This window comes from Malaclemys terrapin, chromosome 12 (assembly GCF_027887155.1).
Source record: "Malaclemys terrapin pileata isolate rMalTer1 chromosome 12, rMalTer1.hap1, whole genome shotgun sequence".
Taxonomy (NCBI): domain Eukaryota; kingdom Metazoa; phylum Chordata; order Testudines; family Emydidae; genus Malaclemys; species Malaclemys terrapin.
The window spans coordinates 43,877,743-43,897,109 of record NC_071516.1 but is presented as its reverse complement, the minus strand read 5'-3'; the positions used below and the strand labels follow the sequence as shown (position 1 = coordinate 43,897,109).

At 40.8% G+C, this 19,367-nt stretch overlaps 2 protein-coding genes across 3 annotated transcripts; both read left to right on the top strand.

The window, feature by feature from the left end:
• Nucleotides 1-7,770: 7,770 nt before the first annotated feature.
• LOC128845901 (olfactory receptor 10C1-like) lies at nucleotides 7,771-8,727 on the top strand. The gene has a single exon (XM_054044963.1). It carries the CDS (start codon nucleotides 7,792-7,794, stop codon nucleotides 8,725-8,727), a length of 936 nt encoding a protein of 311 aa, XP_053900938.1. The 5' UTR covers nucleotides 7,771-7,791.
• A 6,040-nt stretch (nucleotides 8,728-14,767) lies between these two features.
• Nucleotides 14,768-19,147, top strand: LOC128846687 (olfactory receptor 10C1-like). Of its 2 annotated transcripts, XM_054045930.1 has the most exons (2): nucleotides 14,768-14,781; nucleotides 18,205-19,147. In XM_054045930.1, the coding sequence occupies exons 1-2, from the start codon at nucleotides 14,768-14,770 to the stop codon at nucleotides 19,145-19,147; spliced, it is 957 nt and encodes a 318-aa protein (XP_053901905.1). The 2 variants fall into 2 exon arrangements, with proteins under 2 accessions (XP_053901905.1, XP_053901906.1); XM_054045931.1 differs by lacking the exon at nucleotides 14,768-14,781 and having other exon boundaries at nucleotides 18,197-19,147.
• The last annotated feature ends 220 nt before the right edge of the window (nucleotides 19,148-19,367 follow it).

Sequence of the window (19,367 nt, the reverse complement as noted above, 5' to 3'; positions counted from 1 at the left end):
GCAGTCTAAATTTTATGGAAAATCAATGGTTTTTAGGTTCCTAAGTGGCTAAATCACTTTTGAAAATAGGATGTTAATTTCCACATCATTGAGCTCAGACTTTTTAAAGTATTTGGGCACCTAAAGATGCAAATAGGCACCTGGCAGGATTTTCAAAACCACCTAGGAACCTAACTTCCTTTAAAACCAATGGAAGTTGCATAGTTAGGTGTTTTTGAAAATCCCTCTAGGCATCTATCTGCTTCTTTAAGCACCTACATACATTTGAAAATCTGGCCCTTTGGTAATTTTGAAAATTTTGCACTTTGTCAATATCTCCATTGTATAGATTAGGGAAACATGACTTGATCTAGATTACACATAGAGTCACTGGCAGAGTCAGGAATAAAACTCAGGGGTCTTGACTTTTAGGCCAATTCCCAAATTATTATATGAAGGTCACTGTTGCACTTGATGCTGTGGCATGGAAAATAAGCTACCCCACATGTTTTCTGTTTGAAAACATTGGGAAGAAGAGCAAGTTTAATGCCCAGTGTTTAATTCATAGAATAATAGAATATCAGGGTTGGAAGAGACCTCAGGAGGTCATCTAGTCCACCCCCCTGCTCAAAGCAGGACTAATCCCCAACTAAATCATCCCAGCCAGGGCTTTGTCAAACCTGACCTTAAAAACCTCTAAGGAAGGAGATTCCACCACCCCTATAGGTAACCCATTCCAGTGCTTCCCCACCCTCCTAGTGACAAAGTTTTTCCTAATATCCAACCTAAATCTTCCCCACTGCAACTTGAGATCATTATTCCTTGTTCTGTCATCTGCTACCACTGAGAATAGTCTAGATCCATCCTCTTTGGGAACCCCCCTTCAGGTAGTTGAAGGTTGCTATCAAATCCCCCCTCATTCTTCTCTTCTGCAGACTAAACAATCCCAGTTCCCTCTGCCTCTCTTCATAAGTCATGTGCTCCAGCCCCCTAACCATTTTTGTTGCCTTCCACTGGACTCTTTCCAATTTTCCCACATACTCCTTGTAGTGTGGGGCCCAAAACTGGACACAGTACTCCAGATGAGGCCTCATCAATGCCGAATAGAGGGGAATTATGTCCCTCAATCTGCTGGCTATGCTCCTACTTATACAGCCTAAAATGATGTTAGCCTTCTTGGCAACAAGGGCCCACCGTTGACTCATATCCCACTTCTCATCCACTGTAAATCCCAGGTCCTTTTCTGCAGAACTGCTACCTAGCCACTCGGTCTCTAGTCTGTAGCAATGCATGGGATTCTTCCATCCTAAGTGCAGGACTCTGCCCTTGTCCTTGTTGAACCTCATCAGATTTCTTTTGGCCCAATCCTCTAATTTGTCTAGGTCCCTCTGTATCCTGTCCCTACCCTCCAGCGTATCTACCATTCCTCCCTGTTTAGTGTCATCTGCAAACTTGCTGAGGGTGCAGTCCACACCATCCTCCAGATCATTAATGATGCTATTGAACAAAACCGGCCCCAAGACCGACCCTTGGTGCACTCCACTTGATACCAGCTGCCAACTAGACATGGAGCCATTGATCACTACCCGATTATCTAGCTAGCTTTCTATCCACCTTATAGTCCATTCATCCAGCCTATACTTTAACTTGCTGGCAAAAATACTGTGGGAGACCGTATCAAAAGCTTTGCTAAAGTCAAGGAATAACACGTCCACTGCTTTTCTCTCATCCACGAGACAGTTATCTCATCATAGAAGGCAATTAGGTTAGTCAGGCATGACTTGCCCTTGGTGAATCCATGCTGACTGTTCCTGATCACTTTCCTCTCCTCTAAGTGCTTCAAAACTGATTCCTTGAGGACCTGCTCCATGATATTTCCAGGGACTGAGGTGAGGCTGTAGTTCCCAGGATCCTCCTCCTTCCCTTTTTTAAAGATAGGTATTACATTAGCCTTTTTCCAATCATCTGGGACCTCCCTCGATTGCAATGAGTTTTCAAAGATAATGGCCAATGGCTCTGCAATCACATCTGCCAATTCCCCTTGTTTTGTCATACATATACATGTCTGTGTTTGTGTGTCACTCTCCAGTTGGCAGAGTGTCATAGAGTCTTATGACCCAAATCCACCCACTCCCCACCTGTTGACAAATGCCTTCCCTGTGCTGTACTGTTGTGATTCCATTACTGAACCCCAGTATCTATAGCTTGTGGAATGAGGAGTTTAATGGAGCCCTGAGGAAACTCAAGGAAAATGGTTTTTGTATGAATATCAAATAGAGCTGGACAAAATTGTCAATATTTTGACATTTTGATGATGATTTTCATTATAAATTTCATTTTCTATAAAAATAAACTCCAAATAAATTTCAAATAAAGTTTTCATTGGAAATCATTGGGCTTTATTTGACCAGCCACAGTGCTGCTCAATTATTTTTCAATTATTGTAGAGTTTCATGAAATCTTTGAAATGTTAATTAACATCTTTCAAAATTTTGAAAAACAGGATTTAAACAAAATCCTGTGTGTTTTTCCCCCTACTTTTTGTTTTGTTTTTTAAACAGTTCTAATGTCAAAAAGATGGTCTAATGCCTAAAGAACCAGATTGGTAATTAGATTGTGAATTGGCTTTACAATGGAGTTACTCCTGGTTTGTAACTATTTGAATGAACAGGCCTAGTGGCTCCAATGAAGCTACTCCTGAGTTACTCCTCTGAATGAGAGGAGAATTAGGCCTGAATTTTCACCACCTGTAATGGATTTTACAATATTAATGGGGAAAATGGGGGCTTATGTCAACATAGCTATCGTCTTTTGGGGAGATAGTGTTCCTACACTGGCAGAAAACGCCTTCTGTTGGTGTAAACTGCATCTATACAATGGTGCTAGGTAAGGAGTGAATAAAAAATAAGGGCTTGAATGATTGTCCCTCACACATCACTTCATTGGTACTACTTACACAGATCTTAGAACCATACAAGAAATTGGAGAAGAAAAAAGAAATATTGGGCATGATTAATGAATGAAACCACTGTTTTATGTTCGTGCAACTCATCATAGTCAATGGATTTCCAGCCCTGTAAAACAGGAAGGGATAGCTCAGTGGTTTGAGCATTGGCCTGCTATATCCAAGGTTGTGAGTTCAATCCTTGAGTGGGCCGCTTAGGGATCTGGGGTGAAATCAGTACTTGGTCCTGCTAGTGAAGGCAGGGGGCTGGACTTAATGACCTTCAAGGTCTCTTCCAGTTCTAGGAGATAGGATATCTCCTCTAATTTATTTACTAATAAAGCTGTGCAGCATTAGAGCCTAATGTAAATAATCTGGCAATGTTGGCTGGTATTTGGCTCACTGACTCCAATAAAGAACTGATTTACCCCAAATGTGGATCTGCCCCAGTGACTTCAATGAAGGTACACCAATTTGAATTAGATGGGGACATGGTTTATAGACTTCAGTTAATTTACAACATCTGTGGATCTGGTACCATTGACTTTTAGGGATGGAAACTGATTTACACCAGCTGGCATCTGGTCCAAAGACACACAAACAAGTTAAACGCCAAGTCTACTCCCTCTGAAACCAACAGATGTTTTGGCACTGATTTCAAGGGGAGAGAGAGTAGTCCCTTAACATAACTATTATGTATTCATGTAATGGGGAGTCTGAGATGCCTCAAAGACCAGCTCCCTAGGGCTGCTAAACAAGCTGTTAAATATGCCAGTTCCATCCATGATTGAATTCTTTGGTAAGCAGAGAGATGAGACCAATGTGGGTTGCACAGGTAGGTGGGAAATTTCTTTATTTTAGTAGAGTCATGTTGAATTCCTTTGGATTATTCTGAAGGATGAATCTAGATGAGCCTCGTTATGTTCCTTTTGTCTCTTGGATTGAAATGTTTCAGAGTAACAGCCGTGTTAGTCTGTATCCGCAAAAAGAAGAACAGGAGTACTTGTGGCACCTTAGAGACTAACAAATTTATTAGAGCATAAGCTTTCGTGGACTACAGCCCACGTGAAATGTGCACTGTTTTTAAGTTTGAATCCCTGATTCTTGTATCACAGTGAAGGCTTATCCATACAAACACGTAGTTCATGGCCAGCTGTGGTGTAGATCAACCTTGCACTAGCCTGCCAAGCATTACTGCCCAGGTGGACCCAGCAGCCACACACTAAACATTCCTTAGTACACTTTCATCTACTCCCGTTTCAAACCAGGGATGGTCAAAATGCACTAAGGAAATTGTAGTGTTTGGCACCAGGGTCCACATGGGTTGTTAGAAAAGAGCGGCTAGCACAAAAGAGATTCGCACTCCAGCTTGCTGCAGACTAAGGATGTTTACATTTGAGCTAGGGGATGTGATTCCCAGCTTGCATAGATGTTCCCTTGCCTGACTAGGTGCTTAAAAACACAAGTGTGTCCAGAGTGGCCCGGGCAGCTGCTCCAGCTAGCAGCCCTATGCAAAATCCACCTGACCTCTTGGGTACATAGCTGGAACCACTGCCTCTGCCACCACAGACACTGCACTAGCTCAAACAAAGCTACCAGGAGTATATCTATGTGAGCTGAGAACCACACGTCCCAGCTCAAATGTAGATGTACCCTAAATATTCGTATAGATAAGTAGGACTGGAAGGAACCTTAATAGGTCATCAAATCTAGCCCAGGCACTGAGGCACGACCATGTTTACGTAGACCATCCCTGAGAAGTGTTTGTCTAACCTGTTCTTAAAAATCTCTACTGATGGGGATTCCACAACCCATGGAAGCCTATTTCAGAACTTAAGTACCCTTAAAGTTAGAGAGTTTTCCCCTAATATCTAACCTAAATCTCCCTTGCTGAAGATTAAGCCCATAACTTTTTGTCCTACCTTCAGTGGACAGTTGATCACCATTGACGATGATTTAGTTGGGGATTGGTCTGGCTTTGAGCAGGGGGTTGGACTAGATGACCTCCTGAGATCCCTTCCAACCCTGATATTCTATGATTCTCTTTGTAACAGCCCTTAACTTATTTGAAGACAGTTATCAGGTCTTCCCTCAGTCTACTTTGCTCAAGACTAAACATGCCTAGTTTTTTTTAACTTTTTCTCATAGATCAGGTTTTCTGACCCTTTGATCATTTTTGTTGCTCTCCTCTGGACTCTCTCCAATTTGTCCACATCTTTCTTAAGGTGTGGTGCTCAGAAATGGATACATTACTCTCACTGAGGCCTCATCTGTGCCGAACAGAGTGGGACAATTATCTCCCATGTCTGAAATACAACAATCCTGCATCACATTATTAAGGGACAAGGTGGATTAGTAATATCTTTTATTGGACCAACTTCTGTTGGTGGGAGAGACAAGGTTTTGAGCTACACAGAGCTCTTCTTCAGGTCTGGGAAAGGTACTCAGTGCCCCAGCTAAATAAAAGATTGAACAGATAGTTTAGCCTAAATAGTTAGCTCATATTTTAAAGGACCATTCAAAGTGAAGTGGTCTATTAATAGCCCTGTAGTTATAGGACAAAAAGGGGGGTTAGTGAGTTACAGATTGTTGTAATAAACAATAAATCCAGTGTCTTTATTCAAACCAGGACATTTAGTGTCCAGCAAAGTTATGAATTTAACGAGTAACTCCTCTGGAGTTAATAGTAGAATTGCTGGAAAAAATTCGAGCAGAACAGTTTTCCATCCAAAAATGCTGATTTGAAGACGTCAGAACATTTTACATGGGAACATATTAATTACATCTACATTTTCAAAAGGAAAAAATGTTTTGACCTTAATATAATATAATATAAACAATAAAGTTGAAACAATGATTCAACCTTATGAAAATTAAACAAACAAGCCTCATTTAAATGCCAGAAACTAGGAATGGGCAATGGGATGGATTACTTGATGATTACCTATTCTGTTAATTGCCTCTGAAGTACCTGGCATTGGCCACTGTCGGAAGACAGGATACTGGGCTAGATGGACCTTTGCTCTGACCCCGTGTGACCATTCTTATGTTCTTATGATTTATTCTGACTTCATCAAAACAACACGTTTCGATAAGGTTGAAATGAAATATTTTCAGATTATTTTGTTTTGCAAAAAATTCTGAGATTTAGTTTTTTGTTAAAGGATTTAACATGAAATGAAATTTCAAAATTTGAGAATTTACCATTCTGTTGTTCAACCCTATGTAGTTGATTGTATGAAACCCCACCCTTCTCCAAAACACATGAATTGCTCTATTCTGATCTCACTTACATTACTAATGTAGCCACATTGATTTAAGTTAAATGACTATTTACATCAGCTAAAGATCTGCTCTGAGAGACATAGATCCACCACACCATTACTCCTGTTTTACATGTAACTGAATTGATTTCAATGCATTGCATCAGCATCTAACTGTGGTATCAGTCATTAATCATAATTCCTTTCTGTTTGAGAAAGAGGAAAATCAAGCCGTAAATAAGCATAGTTACACAAAGATGTGGGAGACTGTACAAATATTTTTTATATAATTATGGAGGTTGGGATTTTCATAGGACATAGGTCTGAAAGGGACCTCCTGGGTCATCGAGTCTGATCCCCGGCTATGGTAAGCAGGCCTGTCATATAATCCTGTTAGTAAATGTGTCAGGCTTTAACTAGTTAGGTTGTTTGTCCACATTACTCCTACTGGGAGGCTTTCGAGAACATCACTCTTCAATGGTTAGAAACATTGTTAATTTCCAGCCTAAATGTATCTGTGGCCAGTTTATTTCCATTTATTTTTATGACAACACTGTCCTTTAGCTTCCATTGCTCTTCTCCTTCCCTGGTATTTACCCTCCTGACATATTTGTAGAGGGCAATCAGACCCCCTTTCAGCCTTGATTTAGGCTAAACAAGCCAAGCTCTTTTAGTCTTCTCTTGAAAGATAGGTTCTCCATTTACCTCCTCATCCTAGGTGCCCTTCTCTGCAACTTTTCCCATTTGAATGAGTCTTTCTTGAATTTGAGTGACCAGAATTGTACACAGTATTCCAGATGAGATATTTCCAATGTTTTATATGATGGCATTCATAATTGCCTATATCTAGCAGAAATATGTTACCTGATACATCTTAGAATCACATATGTTGTTTTCACAGACACGTCACATTGGTGGCTCATAGTCATTCTGTGTTTTACTAATACACCATGGCCTTTTTTCTCCTCTCTCACTTTCAGCTGATGAGCTCACAGTTTATATCAGAAGTCCGTGTTATGGGCTCCTCAGTCTATGACCTTTCACTTTACAATATATTAAATTTCATCCCATTTACATTACTCTGGCTCTCAAGGTTATCCATTTCTTTCTGTATAGTATTCTGATCTTTCTCAGTATTAACAATGCCTCCCAACTCTGTGCCACGAGGAAATGTCATGCCGAGGCCATAAATAATATCAAATAAGATCAATCTCAAGACTGGCCTTGAGAAAGTCCACTAGTAACCCGATTCAAGTCCAGTGGTTCACCTTTCATCAGAACCTGTTGTCTCCCTTTTACCCAGTTTCTTACCTATGTTAAAATTCTTGTACTAAACAGTCTTCTCCAATTTAACTAATATTTCCCATGTGCTGCTGTCTCAGATGCCTTGATGAAACCCAGACATTTTAGATTTAACACAATCTCCTTGTCTAATAATCAGTTATTTATAAAGGAAATATATCAGATTAGTCTGGCATGACTAAAAGATAGATAGATATAGAGGGGGTATATGGGGATGGATAGATGCCAATTTTACTTTACATATATCAAACTTATATGTAGCCTTTCTTTTTAATTCTTAAGACAAAATATGCTGAAGAAGAGATGAAAAATGACACCTCCATGGCCAAATTTGTCCTCCTGGGGTTCTCTAACCACCCAGATACGAATCTCATTCTCTTTGTGGTGTTTCTATGCATTTACATCATCACAGTGCTGGGAAACGTCCTCATCATCATCGTCATAAATGTCAATCCGACCCTTCACACGCCTATGTATTTCTTCCTCAGGAACTTGTCCTTCCTGGAGGTCTGCTACACCTCGGTCACCCTGCCCAAGATGCTGGCCAACCTCCTCTCAGAAGACAAAACCATCTCCTTTGCTGGCTGTGCAGTACAGATGTATTTCTTTCTGTTCTTTGCTGTTACTGAGTGCTTTCTCCTTGCATCTATGGCATATGACCGCTACAGTGCCATATGCAACCCTCTGCGCTACACAGCCATCATGGACAAGAGGGTTTGCATCCAGCTGGCTATGAGCTCATGGATCTGTGGCATCCTGGTGGCCCTGGGGCACACAACGTTTGTCTTCACGCTTCCTTTTTGTGGGTCCCACATGATCAACCACTTCTTCTGTGAGATTCAGCCGGTGCTGAAGCTGGTGTGTAGGGACACCTACTGGAATGAGATCCAGATCATTGTGGCTGCTGCCTTCGTCCTCATGATGCCTTTCATGCTGATCCTGGTGTCCTACATCTGTATCATCTCCACCATCCTGAAAATGCAGTCTGCTGAAGGCAGGCGCAGAGCCTTCTCCACCTGCTCCTCACACCTCATTGTGGTGACCTTGTTCTACGGGACGGCCCTTATCATGTATGTGCGCCCCAAGTCCAGCTTTTCTCCAGATGTGAACAAGTTACTCTCTCTGTTCTACTCAGTGGTGACTCCGATCTTGAACCCCATTATCTACAGCCTCAGGAACAAGGAGGTGAAAGATGCCTTGATGAAAACAGGGATGAAGATATTCCATTCACAGAAATAGACATTTTTCCTCCAACTGGATTATTCCCTGGGGAATATATCCGCTCTCAAGAGACTCTACAATGCTGAAGAGACCAAGAGACAGCTCAGCATTACATAGCAATTTATCACATCGAATGTAGTGTTGGTCTACTTTTTCTGAAATTTCTATTTCAATGAATTTTGTTCATTAAGATTTTGAATTTCAACAAATAAATCTGTGAATCTTGTAGAAAACAAAAATAAAATAAATAAAAAAACAAATAAAAAATGAAATTACATTGCTGCCTCCTCCCATTGTTTCACCAGTTCTAATTGAAGTATATCTGCAGTTCATAGAACCCCCCCCCCCCCCCCACACACACACAGTTTAATTAGAGTTGGTTGAAATTTTCTGAGTTTCCCAAATATTTCTCCTCCCAAAAGCTAATGACAGAAATGGGTAAAGGAACTGAGAAATGTTTTGCAATTCTCTCTTTGCCCTCAGTAGATTAGTTCAATAGTTTAGAACTTTCCATTAAATTTCAAAAAATGCTTACAAAGGAATTTCAGATATCTCAAAAAGAATGTCAACAATCACTCTCTCCCATTAGTCAATCTTTTCTAATTCAGCAACATCTCAGTTCTAGACCACAATATCCTTAATCATAAGATTACACATGGGTCATCTGAGATCTAAGAGGAAACGTCTATTGCTGGGCAACTCATTTTTATCATTCTCTGGTCCTGGGACATGCAAAATCATTAATCACAGCATCTTCCCCCCAGGAATTCATTGTGAGTAAAGGCTACATCCAGTGTGATGAGTTTTTCTCCCTCTCACAAGACCTAACTTTTAGGTACATAGAAAATATTTTTTATTCACAAAGCCTGGGTTAGGGGCCCAGGTTCCCTACACACTGAGTGGAGGTATATAGGTGCCAAATAATAGGATCCACAAAAGCCAGGATGGTGAGTGGGGAGCTGCCTAAACTAGCTAACAGGAGATGCTGAGTAGAGTGGTATGTGCTAAGCCTTGCCCCTCAACAGGTGCCCAGCACCTAGGTTGAGGCTGAAGTGAAGTACATATATTTGATTGGGATCTACAGCAGGAACTGTCTCCTAGAGGTAGGTTCCTGAGGGGTTTCTTGCATGAAACAATGTAGGAGGAGTTGTTGCTGCAGCAGCCTCCTCATAACTTTTAGCTGGAGTCCCCCCCAGTTCAGTTCCCCCTCTGTCTGATGAGGATAAGGTATTTGTAGAGGAGGTTTCCCACCTTATGGGTGAGTGGCTTAACCATTGAGCTGTGGGATATTCTGCTGGGGGATTCCCTCAGCCTTTCCTAGCGCATGAATCTCTGTTTTACATAGATAATTAAAGAGTCATCAGCGCAGGGCAGCTGGGCCCTGGGGCTGCCACCTTCCAGGGGTGTGCCCCAGCCATCACACTAGAGTCATTCTCACATGCTCTCTGGCCCAGTTAATATGAAAGCTTTTATTTAAAAAATGAAACAGCTGTAACAGGAGAGATTGAGGGGGACCTCTGTTGGAACATCCCATAGCCCAGTGATTAGGACACTGCCCTAAGAGACAGGAGATACATGTTCAAATCCTTTCTACTTGTTGTTGGTTGTTAGCCAGTACAGTAGAGGGTGATCAAACTGCCCAAGAAGTCCACAGACTCAGATCAGTGGTGAAGGCGCTCAGCCAGGTTTATTGTAAATGAAGCCTGGTCCTAGTTCCCAGGCTCAATGGTTACAATTATAGTAACACATGTATGCCTAAACCACTGAGCAGTGGTTTGAGCATTGGCCTGCTAAACCCAGGGTTGTGAGTTCAATCCTTGTGGGGGCCACTTAGGGATCTGGGGCAAAATCAGTACTTGGTCCTGCTAGTGAAGGCAGGGGGCTGGACTCGATGACCTTTCAAGGTCCCTTCCAGTTCTAGGAGATAGGATATCTCCATTTAAAAAACATGTATGCCTGTTACAATGGACAAGCTCAGTGAGCAGCAGGACTTCCTGCTCCCACCTAAGCCAGACTAAGAGTTAAGGTGAGGCATCCCAACATTTATAGACTGAGACAAGCAATCTGGGATAAACAATTTATGTACCACATTGTGTTTCATGACATGTTTGTTACCTCCTATTGTACCTTTCTCCTGATGTTTCAGACAACCCATCCCTATTCATCATTTCAGTCAAACTATGTTATCGTGTTCTAGGCTGGGGTGTTCTTGTGCTGACCTGCTGGAATGTGTTTTAGCGATGCTAGCAATACCTGTACCAAGTTCATATACCAGACAGTGAACCTTCAATGAGACATCTGCTTTGTAATGGGCCTGACTTTTGCTCATAGTCTGACTCTTGCTAACTTAGCTTTATATCATCAGGGCCTGACTTTAGGTCAGACTTAGGCCTCATGCCAGGCCCCACGTTTCAGGCTCTTTATTTCCACAACACTTGTGAGGTAGAGGAGGACTAGAACAGCGGTTGAGCCCTATGGCAACTGGGTATCCTAATGAATGCACTAAAAGTTATGAGGGACATCCTCCTCCTTGGCTGTTTTGTGTGGAGTTAGGCAGTCAATGAGCATGCCTACTGGATTGGGACCCACAGGCAACATTGGTGAAGCTATGCCTGTCTTTCCCAGTTAGTGGGTCACACTGGACCTTATGCACAACATAGTATTGATAGTACACAACATTTTTATTAAAAAAATAGAAAAATAAACAATTAAGATGGCTGATACTAAATGCATTAAAATCTGGCCAATTGTTAGATCTCAAACTGTAACTGTAAACAGGGAATCATCACTGAGTGAGAATGTGTGTAGCAGGGTTCCATACAGGATTAGTACTTGGCCCTACACTAGTCAACATTTTTATCAAGGACCTGGAAAAAACCCACAAAATCATTACTGCTAATATTTGTAGATGACACAAAAATTAGGGGAGTAGAAAATAATGAAGAGGATAAGTCATTGATTCTAAGAGATCCAAATCTCCTGGTTAACAGAGCACAAGCAAATAATTTGCTTTTCAATATGGTAAATGTATATTTCTGGAAACATAGAATGTAGGCCATACTTACAGGACGGTGGACTGTATCCTGGGAAACAGTGACACAGAAAAAGTTTTGGGGGTCAAATTAGAAAATCAGCTGAACATGAGCTCCCAGTGCAACGCTGTAGCCAAAAGAGCTAATGTGATCCTGTGATGCATAAAAAAGGGAATCTGGAATAGAAGTAGAGAGGTTATTTCACCACTGTATCAGCTGCTGGTGTAACCACTGCTGAAATAGTGGATCTAGTTCTTCTGCCTACAATCCCAGAAAATTATTGATAAATTTGAGAGGTTTCATAGAAGAGCTATGAAAAGGATTAAAAGATTAGAAAACATGCTTTACAGTTATGGACTAAACAAGTTCAATCTATTTAGCTTTAGAAAGGGAAAATGAAGGGGTGACTTGATCACAGGGGATAAGTATCTACATGGGGAACAAATATTTAATAATGGGCCCTTCAATTTAGAAGAAAAAGGTATAACTTGATGGAATGGCTAAAAGTTAAATCTAGACAAACTCAGACTGAAAGTAAGGCATACATTTTTAATAGTGAGAGCAATTAATGTTGGACCAATTAAACAAGGTTTGGGTATTCTTCATAATTGACTATTATAAAATCAAGCTTAGGTGTTTTTCTACAAGATCGTCTCTAGGAATTATTTTGGGGAAGTTCTATGTCCTGTGTTCTACAGGTCAGACTAGGTTATCACAACAGTCCCTTCTGACCTTGGAATCTATTAATCCAGACACTTGGAAAGACACCCAAGTGCTCATGGCCAGAGCCAGACAGATAGGCACCTAGGGAACTTTGAAACCAAAAACTTAACTGCTGAGTAAGTTCACTTGCCTGCAGGGTTACTCAGTGGTGAGTGAGGGGTTTATGAACACCTGTGGTAGCTAAATGTGGGATTTAGGCAGCTAATAGGCACCTAAGTCCCTTTGTGAGTCTATCCCTTACTCTTCCTCACAAAGAGGATATGCGTGTTAGGGTAATATTTTCATGGTCCCATTGGCTTTCAGTAACTGACAGATTTTCAAAGGGATTCAGGTGCCTAACTCTCAGTCAAGTCACTGGGAGTTAGGCACTTAAATAGCTTTAAAACTATGGCCTTGGGTGCCTAAATCACTTTCACAAATGACACTGGTAAATCACTTAGATTATACAGAAAATATTATCACCTGTCATGAATAGGGGGAAGGGTAGCAACCTTTATGGATGCAGTATCATAAAATCCCTCCTTGGCAGCTGTACTGGATTGCCTTACCTGTAAGGGGTTAAGCAGTTCAAACAACCTAGTTGGCATCTGACCAGAAGGACCAATGAGGAAAGAAGATGCTTTGAAATCTGCGGGGGAAGAATTTGGTTTTTGTTGTTCACTTTTGTTGTTCCCTCTCTGGATGGAGGGAGAAGCCAAGCAGGTATAATATCTCCTAAAAATATACCTGGAATAAACCACCTAAAGCCACAGAAACTGTGAGTAGGGCAAGGAAATGCATTAGGTTATCTTTTGTTTTGGCTTGTGTGAATTTTCCTATGCTACAGAGGTAGTTTCATTCCTGTTTTTGTAACTGTGAAGCTGAGCCCAGAGGGGAATCCTCTGTGTTTTAAATCTTTTTATTATCCTGTAAAGTTACCTTCCATCCTGATTTTGCAGATATGATTATTTTACTTTTTTCTTTATAAATAAAGTTCTTCTTTTAAGAACCTGATTGATTTTTAGTGTCCTGAAGACAAAGGGTCTGGTCTGTGTTCACATTGTTAAGGCAATTGGTTGGTATATTATTCTCAAGCTCCCCCAGGAAAGAGGGTGAAGGGACTTGGGGGGATATTTTGGGAGGATAGGGATTCCAAGTGACTCTTCCCTGAATCTTTGGATAAATCACTTAGTGGTGGCAGCAATACTGTCCAAGGACAAGGAAAGGAATTTGTGCCTTGGGGAAGTTTTATCCTAAGCTGGTAGAATATAAGCTTAGGGCGGTCTTTCATGCAGGCCCCCACATCTGTACCCCAGAGTTCAGAATGGAGGAGGGAAACCCTGACATCCCCTATTAATTAGGGTCAGGTAACGGTAATCTTATTCACATTGAAAATAATGGGGCTTCTGTCAATGAAGGAACTATTCATTGTGTTTTAGGAATCCTCCCTTTGCCCTTGTGGAGGTGTCATTTATTGAAACCATTATGAGCTCAGTCCTGTAACTGTGGTGTGTTGCAACCATTCTGCCCTTTCCTTGGGTGGGAATTGTATGCACTCAATGGTATTTTGCTGAAGGCAGCCTGCATTTGGACCAAATCCTGAGGTCCTTGCTTAGTTATGAGCGGGGAAATTTGGAAGTGTCCATGGCATTTAGGAGATTAAGTGACAGCTGGATATCTGTCCCAAAAACACAGAACAATCAATGCCATATTCTATCCTTTTGAAATCATTAGATGTTTGGCACTGATTTCAATAGGAGGAAGATTATTTGTTTAACAGTTATGTTATGGCTTCATATAATGGGTCCTCAGAGGTATATCAAAATCAGGTCCTTGGGGCTTCTAAAGAAGCTGTTAAATAATACAGTTCCATCCGTTACTGAATTCTTTGGTAATCACAGAGAAGGCTACAGAGGAGGTGAGACATTTTTTGACTTGACTAGAAATATGTTAATTTCCTCTGGATTATTCTAAAAAAGCAGACTCTAGATGAGGCATGTTAAATTCCTATTATTTCTTTAATGGACATGTACTCTGTTTAAAGTTTAAAGCCCTGATAATGATATCCCACTGTCTCTAAAGTCACAAATGACTCCACTGCTGTTAATAGCAGAACGGGTGGAAAGATATTCCAGCTGAACAATTTCCCATTAGAAAATGCTGATTTGATTAAATCAAAACATTTTACATGGGACTATATTGCTTAGGTCTACATGTTGATAGGATGTTATCAGAAAGTTTTGGCTATTCTATTTTAGTCAAAATCATACCATTGAAAGATACTATTCGAACATGTCAAAATGATATTTTGCTACCTTTTTTAAATGAAACATTCCACGTGTTGATAAGGTTTCAACAAACTATTGGAATACTTAATTTTTTTAAAAATAACCTGTTGTTTCATCCTAATTTATAATCAAATGAAATTTTGAAATCATACATTTCCCCTGGGATATAAATTTTGTTTTTTGAGCAAATGTAGTTAATAATATGAAAAAGGCAAATGGATTGCTCGACTCTGATCTCACATCCCTGAGTTTACACTGATGAACCTACATTGATTTCAATGAAATGACTGTGCACATGATAAGAAGATGGTATAGCTGTTTAGCCATCATAGCTTTCCTTCTGTTTTTTAACAGTAGTTGCATTGATTGCAATAATTTATACAAGGATAAACCGGGATATCGCTGGTTATTCAAGAGTTGCTTCCATGTTAGAGAGAGGAGAATCATGTCCTAAATAACTGTAATTTGAGAACGAGATTTTGGAGACGGTCAACATATTTATTCTATAAAGATTCATCCTTGTGTAATGCTGACAGACCCCAGCTGTCAGCAGGCAGGCTTGAACCTAGAACTTCTGGAGCGTAGTGCATGAGCCTCTAGTACATGAGCCTCTACCATACGAACTAAAAGCCAACTGGCTTTTAGCTAAGGCTGTAGAGCAAACTCATTAATCTCTCTCTCTCTCTCTCTAAGTGGTCTCGGTGCCACTAGATGGGACAGAACACCACACCCAGGAGGTGTGTGGGTTAGACTGGACTTTCAGTGGTACCTAAGGGTGTTGGGCACCCATCTCAAATTCAGTGAGGAACAGGCCTCATATGATTTTATAAATAAAATAAAATAAAATTAAAATAAAAACTGCACTCAATTATACTTATTCCTTTGTGATGTTCAAATTCAGGATGACAATAATCATTTACTAGCATCATCTAGATGTTTTACATAGGTACAGACACATGTTCTGATCTTCCTTAATGTAGCATAACATTGGTGCTACTCACTTGGCTCCAGTGAAGCTACTCCTGATATATCCTAGTGTAAGTAAGCTCAGCTTAAAAATGAGACAAGTAAGGGGGCAATGATAGAGGTCTACAAAATCATGAATAGTGTGCATTAAGTGAAAAGGGAAGTGATATTTACCCCTTCACATAACAAAGAACCAGGGACCACCCAATGAAATTAATAGGCAGTGGGTTTAAAACTAACAAAAGGAAGTACTTCACACAACGGACAGTCAACTGTGGAACTCATTGTCATGGAATGTTGTGAAGGTCAAAAGTATAACTGGGTTAAAAAATAATTAGATAAGTTCATGGAGGATAGGTCCATCAGTGGTTATTAGTCAAAATGGTGAAGGATACAGCCCCATGCTTGGGATGTTCCTAAGCCTCTGACAGTCCAAATTTGGGACTAGAATATAGGGCAGTGGTGAGCAATCTGTGGCCCGTGGGCCACACACAGCCCTTCGGGGTAATCTGCTGTTGGGCTGCGAGACAGTTTGTTTACATTGACTGGCCACGGTTCACCATTCCCAGCCAATGGGAGCTGCAGGAAGTGGCACAGGCCACAGGGATGTGCTGGTCACTGCTTTCCGCAGCTCCCATTGGCCAGGAATGGCAAACTGTGGCCACTGGGAGCTGCGGGCAGCTGTGCCTGTGGATGGTCAATGTAAACAAACTGTCTCATGGCCCATCATCAGATTATCCTGAAAGGCCGTGTGCGGAGGTTGCCCACCACTGATATATGGGATGCATCACTTCTTAATAGTCCTGTTCTCTTCATTTTGTCTGAAGCATCTGGAACTGACCATTGTTAGAAAAGAAGATACTGGGGTAGATGGACCATTGGTCTGTCTCAGTATGATCATTCTCATGTTCTTTTGTAAAAGTAAAATTGGTGGAAATGAAGGGCATTAGAAGAGATTTAGCATAGGGGAAAAAGAGAAACATAAATGGATAGATAAAGTGGGGTACAAATGTTACCCAGGATGTTCAGAACTCACAGCAGTGGTACCTTAACTATCTTACTCCAAGTGGTGACAGGAATAAATCAATGGGAACACAGCAATTCATCTGATCAAAGATTAATGCAAGTAAGCGTGCTTTTGTCTAAAACTGCAGTTTATTAGATTTAAGCACACACAGACATAAGCAATAGGTTTAGAACATCCCAGATATTTACCTACATTCTGAGAGACGGTATTGAGTAATCAACCGTGGCTCAGCGCTGGCCAAACACCTCACTGACAGGGAGTAAAAGTGTCAGGAAAATTGTCTCTCCAAGAATAGCTCCAGAAGACTGCTGCAAAGTACACTATTATCTAGACTTTTTATAACCAACTTCTACAAAACACATAGGTCATAATGACTATTACTGGATCATCACTTTTCCTAACTTTCAATAAACTTCTAATATCAGAGACGCCTAGATTCAAGGCTTTCCATCCAATTATCTTCCCTCACTCTATTTACTTTTCTATCCCCTCCTCCCATTCTGATTAGCAGAAACTGTAGCAAGTTTTGACCTTCCTCTAAAAGCCTGTTTTCAAATTAACCCTTAACTATGTGGTGTTCTATTTCAGTAATTCTGGCAGCTGAATGCACATAATATGGTTGCAATTAGCTTGATCAGATTCTGGAGTATACACACCCATCAAATCCAAGGTAACACAAACAGAGGTGCAGTCATGAAGAAAGAGCAGACAAAGTAAATGAGATGAGGATTATGGGCAATGAAGTCAATGGACGGTTGTCAGTCTCATGGAAAAGAGAGGAGAAGCAGGCCATCTCTGCAGCACAGCGCATAACATAGCTCCCCACATGTGTTTTCCATGTGGATAGTTGGAATTGCGATGCAGTGAAATTATGATAAGTGAGTCTATATTCTCAGATTATCTATATCAGTATAACTTCAATGATTGTGCCACACATCAACGAAGAATAACACAAATGGTGGTATATTAATTTTGGTTTCTTTATTTTACCATACAGGCTCCAAGAAACTAGAAGGCAGATTTTGAGGTCTGTTCCACCAGTTCAAATCTATTGAACCTGATTCTGATCGCACCAGTGTTTTATCCAATTATAAATTCATTGTTCTCAGTTACCCTCTTTCTGATGCTCGTATGAAAGAGATCATTTCCATTGTGGTGAGGACCATAAACCAATAGAAAGCTGGTGTAACTGAGAGGAGAATGAGAACCATTGACTTTAGTGAACTTACTCAGGATTTAGAGATTTGTGACAGGAGAATCTGACCAAAATTGTATTGGGTCTGAGTCATATAATATGGACAGAGTGATGGATACATGGAGAGAAAGGTGAAAAGACAGAGATAGATAGATAGATAGATAGATAGATAGATAGATAGATAGATAGATAGATAGATAGATAGATGGCAATTTGACTTGATTTAAAGTATCAAACTAACATGTAGTTTTTTTCTTTTTAATTCTCAAGATGAAATATGGTAAGGAAGAAAATGAGAAAAAACAGCTCTGTGACTGAGTTTGTCATACTGGGATTCTCTAATCACCCAGACTTGAGTTCCATTTATTTCATGTTATTTCTGTGCATTTACATCATCACAGTGCTGGGCAACATACTCATAATTATCATCATCAATGTTGATCCGTCCCTTCACACCCCCATGTATTTCTTCCTCAGGAACTTGTCCTTCCTGGAGATCTGCTACACCTCAGTCACCCTGCCCAAGGTACTGTCCAACCTCCTCTCAGAGAATAAAGCCATCTCCTTTGCTGGTTGTGCAGTACAGCTGTATTTCTTTCTATTCTTCGGTGTTACTGAATGCTGCCTCCTTGCATCTATGGCGTATGACCGCTACAGTGCTATATGCAAACCACTGCAATACATGACCATCATGAATAAGAGGGTTTGCATCCAGCTGACAGGTGGCTCATGTATCTGTGGCACCCTGGTGGCTGTGGGGCACACAACCTTCGTCTTCACTCTTCCTTTCTGTGGGTCCAATGTGATCAACCACTTCTTCTGTGAGATCCAGCCGGTGCTGAAGCTGGTGTGTGGGGACACCTACTGGATTGAGATCCAGATCTCTTTGGGTGCTGCCTTTGTCCTCATGCTGCCTTTCATGCTGATCCTGGTGTCCTACATCTGTATCATCTCCACCATCCTTAAAATTAGGTCTGCTGAAGGCAGGCGCAGAGCATTCTCCACCTGCTCCTCGCACCTCATTGTGGTGACGTTGTTCTACGGGACGGCCCTTATCATGTATGTGCACCCCAAGTCCAGCTTCTCTCCAGATGTGAACAAGTTACTCTCTCTGTTCTACTCAGTGGTGACTCCGATCTTGAACCCCATTATCTACAGCCTCAGGAACAAGGAGGTGAAAGATGCCTTGAGGAAAACAGGGATGAAGGTATTTCATCCACAAAAATAGATATTTTTTCTCCACCTAGATTATTCCCTGGGGAATATCCCAGCTCTCAAGAGAATCTATATTGCTAAAGAGATGAAGAGATAGCTCAGCATTACAAAGAAATTTATCTAATCAAATGTAGTGCTGGTCAACTTTTTCTGAAATTTGTATTTCAGTGAAATTTTTTCACTACAGTTTTGAATTTCAACAAAATAAGTGAGGATTTTATACTATTCCCTTC

Excerpts from the sequence above, each read along its gene's own strand:
- LOC128845901 (XM_054044963.1), top strand. The coding sequence starts at position 7,792 with ATGAAAAATGACACCTCCATGGCCAAATTTGTCCTCCTGGGGTTCTCT.